The 6,014-nt window shown below is 33.6% G+C and overlaps 1 protein-coding gene across 1 annotated transcript; it reads left to right on the forward strand.

Annotated features, from left to right (window-relative positions):
* Nucleotides 1-1,853: 1,853 nt before the first annotated feature.
* Nucleotides 1,854-2,486, forward strand: CBG28005 (the record flags this gene model as incomplete). The annotated part of the gene is made up of 3 exons (XM_045240320.1): nucleotides 1,854-1,954; nucleotides 2,008-2,099; nucleotides 2,479-2,486. The coding sequence occupies 3 exons, from the start codon at nucleotides 1,854-1,856 to the stop codon at nucleotides 2,484-2,486; spliced, it is 201 nt and encodes a 66-aa protein (XP_045100553.1).
* Nucleotides 2,487-6,014: the final 3,528 nt, after the last annotated feature.

The following is a 6,014-nucleotide window of genomic DNA, read 5'->3' on the forward strand; positions in this document are numbered from 1 at the left end:
TTTTTGAAAAATGTGCCAATTTGAGTCCTGGATTATCTGTGACAATTTCCAATTCGTTGGGATTGAACCTTTCAGAAGTTCAGGACTATTTCCAGTCGATTAAAGCTCCAAATACTGAATAATTTTGTAAATATTCACTTTTATTGCATACCGATATTTTGAATATCTTTACTAACTATAGTTATTAGAAACACTAATCTATTTTGATCTAATTTTTTATGTCATTTAATTCTTTTTCTTTGCTGTACAGTATACTGATATTAGAAAATACATTTTGAATTTTAATATAAAAATAAAGGCGGAATTTTTGAAAAGAAATGCTTTTATAATTACAGAAAACATTCAGAATCTCAGATTCTCAGAATCTTAGAATCTCAGGATTCCAAGATTTCAGAATCTCAGAGTTTCAGAATCTTAGAATCTCAGGATTCCAAGATTTCAGAATCTCAGAGTTTCAGAATTCGAGAATCTCAGAATCTCAGAATCTCAGAATCTCAGAATCTCAGAATCTCAGAATCGCAGAATTTCAGAATCTCAGAATCTCAGAATCTCAGAATCTCAAAATCTCAGAATTTCATAATCTCAGAATTTCAGAATTCGAGAATCTCAGAATTCGAGAATCTCAGAATTCGAGAATCTCAGAATTCGAGAATCTCAGAATCTCAGAATCTCAGAATCTCAAAATCTCAAAATCTCAGAATCTCAGAATCTCAAAATCTCAGAATTTCAAAATTTCAGAATTTCAGAATTTCAGAATTTCAGAATTTCAGAATTTCAGAATTTCAGAATTTCAGAATTTCAGAATTTCAGAATTTCAGAATTTCAGAATTTCAGAATTTCAGAATTTCAGAATTTCAGAATTTCAGAATTTCAGAATTTCAGAATTTCAGAATTTCAGAATTTCAGAATTTCAGAATTTCAAAATTTCAGAATTTCAGAATTTCAGAATTTCAGAATTTCAGAATTTCAGAATTTCAGAATTTCAGAATTTCAGAATTTCAGAATTTCAGAATTTCAGAATTTCAGAATTTCAGAATTTCAGAATTTCAGAATTTCAGAATTTCAAAATCTCAGAATTTCAAAATTTCAGAATTTCAGAATTTCAAAATCTCAGAATTTCAGAATTTCAGAATTTCTGAATTTCAAACTTAGAATTTCAGAATTTCAGAATTTCAGAATTTCAGAATTTCAGAATTTCAGAATTTCAGAATTTCAGAATTTCAGAATTTCAGAATTTCAGAATTTCAGAATTTCAGAATTTCAGAATTTCAGAATTTCAGAATTTCAAAATTTCAGAATTTCAAAATTTCAGAATTTCAGAATTTCAGAATTTCAAAATCTCAGAATTTCAGAATTTCAGAATTTCAGAATTTCAAAATTTCATAATGGCCTTCAAATAGAGGTAGTTTTATCACCAGTCCACGATTTGAAATTTGGTACCGAGCCAAATTTGCACGTGTCGCGTGTTGGCGGAGCGGTCGTGAAGCGCACTGCCGCACTGTTAGGCACCTGTTCGCAATGATGTGTCAACCAAAGCAGCAGCCTTGCACTACCAGGAAAATGCTGCGTCTCTCGTTTTCACAGAATGGAAATCCTCAAACTTCTGCGTCTCCTCCTTCTCTGTTGTCCCTAGCTTCTATGTTCCCTCGTTTTCCGTTCGCCAGCCGTCCTTCCAATCCATTCTATTTTACTCTCAACATGGCGCAATGTGCGCGCCTAACAATTTTTATTTTCCTGAAATTCTATCTTTTTTCTGTATTCCTAGACATTTAAAAATGAATAGAGTCTATTTTTTTAATTTTTCTAATAATTTGTAAATTGTTTCTTTTTTCTGGAGATTGCAAGGTAAGAAAATGTATAAACTTTGGAAGAAAAATGTAGAAATCCGTAGAAATCGGCCACCGACGAAATCGAGGAAATGGAGAAACTCCAAAAGCCAAGAAGGTCATCGCAGGTGAGTCTTCAATTACAAACAAATATTTTTTTTTTGAAAATCGGTTATTGTAGAAAATATGGAGGATGGAGACAAGTCACACAGTTCCATGGCTGGGTAAACAAGATGAGGAAATGGAAGAGGACGCCTATGACTCAGAAAAAAGGTAAATTTCATGATTTTATTTTTAAAATTTTATCACGCTCCAGCTTACGGTTTTAAATTTCCAATTTTGATCTATGTAGTCGCACACCCAAACTGTCAACTTCGAGCTTAATTATCTGGGGCCCTATAAGAGATATCAAAAATATGTCAACTGATAAAATATAGATAATTTTATTATAAACAACTTATCACTTGACAAGTTCTTCATAATTTCCACAGGTATCAAGATAATTGAGCTCAAAGATGACGGTGGGCGGGCTTCTATTAGAGGAAATAAGGGAGCTTCATCAATTTACAGGCTATTCAGTAATTTCAGCTAGCATGACCAAAACATTCTTTGAAAACAATTCAACATTTTTTTTAAATTTTTCATGTTACAGGTAGATGAGAATCTCCAGGAAATCGATAGAAATATCTGTTTAACTGGATAACGATCTAAACAGCGATCCGTGCGATGCGAAACTGAACAGATAAGGAAAACGTAAACTCAAAGAAGTTAATTAACGATTTCTACTTTTTCTGATTTCAGTGAAATGATCACCAGACAAAACCAATTGATCGCCGGATATCATTTTTTATATTTAAATTTAAAAAATAATAAATTTTCCTTGAAGTTTATGATTATTACACAAAACGCACGATATGAAATTTTTGCAGAGAAGAAACTATGTAGATTTCGGAACTTCACCACTTCTACTTTATGAATAAATTTTTAAAATATCCATAATGAAAACTCATTATTACAGGACACAAATAATTTTTGACTTTTCTAAAGGGAAAACGTCGACTTTGGAGTCCGGTAAAAGTAGTCCAGTATTTCTCGATTTGGCTGAAAATTTCAGAGTATATTAAACAAAACTAGAGCTTCATTTTTGTAGTCGACAACTTATCTGTAGTAATCTAACATAACGAGATACTCACTTTTGAAGTGGCACCACTCATTTTTGGCCTAGTCTCGGCACTTTTTCGAATTAAATTGAAAATCACAGTTTTTTTACTTAACCTTCAAAACTCCTAAATCTAGTTTTGAAGGATTATTCGATTTATTCAGCTACGCCCATTTTCCATTTTTCAATAATTCCATAATTCAATTCATCTTCTTACCTCATTCCACCCTTGCACCATGCAACTTCTGAAAATCAAGCTCACGAAATCAAATATTATTTTATTAAACCTAATTTTTACAATATTTGTCTTTCAAAACCAACATCACTACTTTTTAAATTCATCATTTTATTTTCAGCTGATGTCCTAGAGACCAAAAGTTAGTTTTTTTTTTTTAATTTTCACTCCTTCTCAGAAACTCTGAATTTTTCATCTGCTCCCCCTAGACACACATTTGTCTTGAAATCTCCAAATTTCAAGACGATGCAAATCGATTTTTCCGAACCTGAATGGCTAATTCTTTACTATGATTTGATTGGAGCAATTTCAATTGTTTTGAACGCTATTGGAATTTATTTATTGATTTTCAAGAGTTTGAGACTTGGCACGTTTCGCTTTTATTTTTTGACTTTTCAGGTAATTTTTATTGTTTTTTGAATGTTTTTTTAAAAAAAATATGTACTCTACTGGTCAATAAGACGATTTTCACCATTTTCAGGAGGTTAGATCTCGGCTGTCAAGTTTCCAATCCCTTTGAAAATTTTGGAGAGTTTAAACCTAGATTGAAATACCTAGATTAAAAACTTTGAGTTTGTAGGAAATTTTCAAAAACTTTCAGTTTTTCAGCTATTTGCCGATTTCTTTCAGAACCCTGTTATTTTCAGGATTTCAGTACCAAAACGGGCGTTTTTCGGAAATTGGCGAATAGCTGAAAAACTAGGATTTTTTGGAAAATTCTGTGAATGTGTACGGTATTCTACCGTGTTTTCTCTTTTAAAATCCTCTTTCCAAGTCTAAAGGAGAGAAATCTCCCCCGAACACTGGTTTTAAAGGTTTTATAGTGGTTTATTGAGTAAATTCAATAAATAGTGTTTTATAGGAAATCTGTGTTTTGTATTCTTCTAGTCTTCAGGTTACACAGGTCTCTTTGAGTGCACAGAGGTTCTGTGAGTGCATAGCGTTTGTCTGTGGTTCTCACTCTCTCTCTCTGCATCTCGTTGTTTTCAATAGTGTCTTTTAGCAGTTAGTGTTTCTGGGAGTTCTTTCAGTTACATGACTTGGGGGCCGAAGGCTTTTTCCGGGACTTTTTCGGTCTTTTGTGTGAATCTTCTACTTGATTACGTTCTATCGCTTCTTTGCTCTTGTTTGCTTCGTTCTATCAGTTTCTTTGTCGTTTTCACCCGTTTCTTTGCCGTTTTTATCGATTTTCACTGAGAAGGCGTTCTGTCCGGGCACCGGCAGCTTCTAGCCACTTTTCTCAATTTGTGGGAGTGAAATTAGCTCGATTAGCTAAGGATCGGAGGAGTTTGTGCTGGAATCAACGTTTCGAGCAAGTGGAAGGAAGTGGTGAACGATTCGCTATCGTCTGTGAGAAGAACTGCCGAGTTTTGGAAGGATTTCCGACTGAGGAAGTGCTATAAGTCGATTTTTCGTCGAAAAATCGATAATTCCTGCTGAAAAATTGCCGAATCAATTTTCAATTGGTTGTCAAAGGAGTGTGCAAGTATTCGGAGGAAATTGTGGATTCTGAGAGGATTTCACTGGTTTTCAAAAGATTTTTGTGTGAGAAATTGATGAATTTCGTGTTTTCGGGCAAAAATCGTAACTTGCTTGCTGAAAGTTGTCGAGGAAGGCTTCTGTCGGGTATTCTAGGATTATTGTCAAGTTCTCAGTAAGATTTCCGCGAGTTTTCGTCGAATTTTCCGTTTTTTCAAGTCAAAAATTGGGAAATTATTCGATTTTATCGATTTTCGGACTGGAATTTTGGTCAAAAGAAGAATTGAGAAGAAGAAAGTGTTTCAAAGAAGAATTGCTAGCTTTTCAACAAGAATTCGTGGAATTTGGTGCCGAAAACTGACTTTTCGTCTGAAAATCAGCCATTTTTGTATCAAATTGTTCAAATTTGTGTCAGAGCTCGGAATTTTCCATAGAATTTCGCTGTCTGCTGTCATTCGTCGACTAGAACTAGTTTTCTTCGTCTTGGCTAATTCCCTAGTCTTCAGAATCTGTATTCGTTCGGAAACAAATTTCATCGTGTTCCTACAGTAGAAATGTCGGTTTCGAAGGGTTTCGTGCTTGATGATGATGGAATACATGGTAACTTCTCTTCAAAGGATTCGTCAGCATATTCTGCGAGTGAAAATGATTTTCTGGAACAAAAATTGGGAAAAATGATGCAAAAATGCAATTTTGAAAACCAGAACTCAGGTAAACGATTCTGAATTAGATCTGACTTCATTCGGAATTAGATCTGGGTTCGTTCGTAAATAGAAGTGGCATGATCTAATACAGAATTTAGCTGATCTAATTCCGAACGAACACCGAATGAACTACGAACGAATTAGATCTAATTCCGAACAGACCAGCGGGATTTCGGAGCATCGTAGCGCGCGCTTTTCAAATTTTGTTTTCTTTTCAACGCCATTCACTTTATTTATAATAAAATTTATTAAAAAAGAAAACAGAACAAGTATGAGAAAAAGAAAAACATTGATTAAAATGTAGAAATAGGAAATCGGAACGAAAATGAGGGGTGTGATACAAATGAATGAATGGGATCAGCAAAAAAGAAAACGATGAGATCAGCGAGAATAATGGGACCTATGAGATAAGAAAAAGTGACGAAATTTATGAAAAAAAAATCTCAATTTGAATTCTTCCGCTCGTCCATATTTTCGATTTTGAAAATTCTTTTTTCATAGTTTCCGGTTGTAGATAAGATGGATATTCTTTATGAAATGAATGTCGATTTAACTGAAAAAAGAAGTTTTTGGCTTTGTGATGTCGATAATAAACTTACTTGAGCCATTTC

The sequence above is a fragment of the Caenorhabditis briggsae genome, assembly GCF_000004555.2.
Source record: "Caenorhabditis briggsae complete genome, chrX, whole genome shotgun sequence".
Classification (NCBI taxonomy): domain Eukaryota; kingdom Metazoa; phylum Nematoda; class Chromadorea; order Rhabditida; family Rhabditidae; genus Caenorhabditis; species Caenorhabditis briggsae.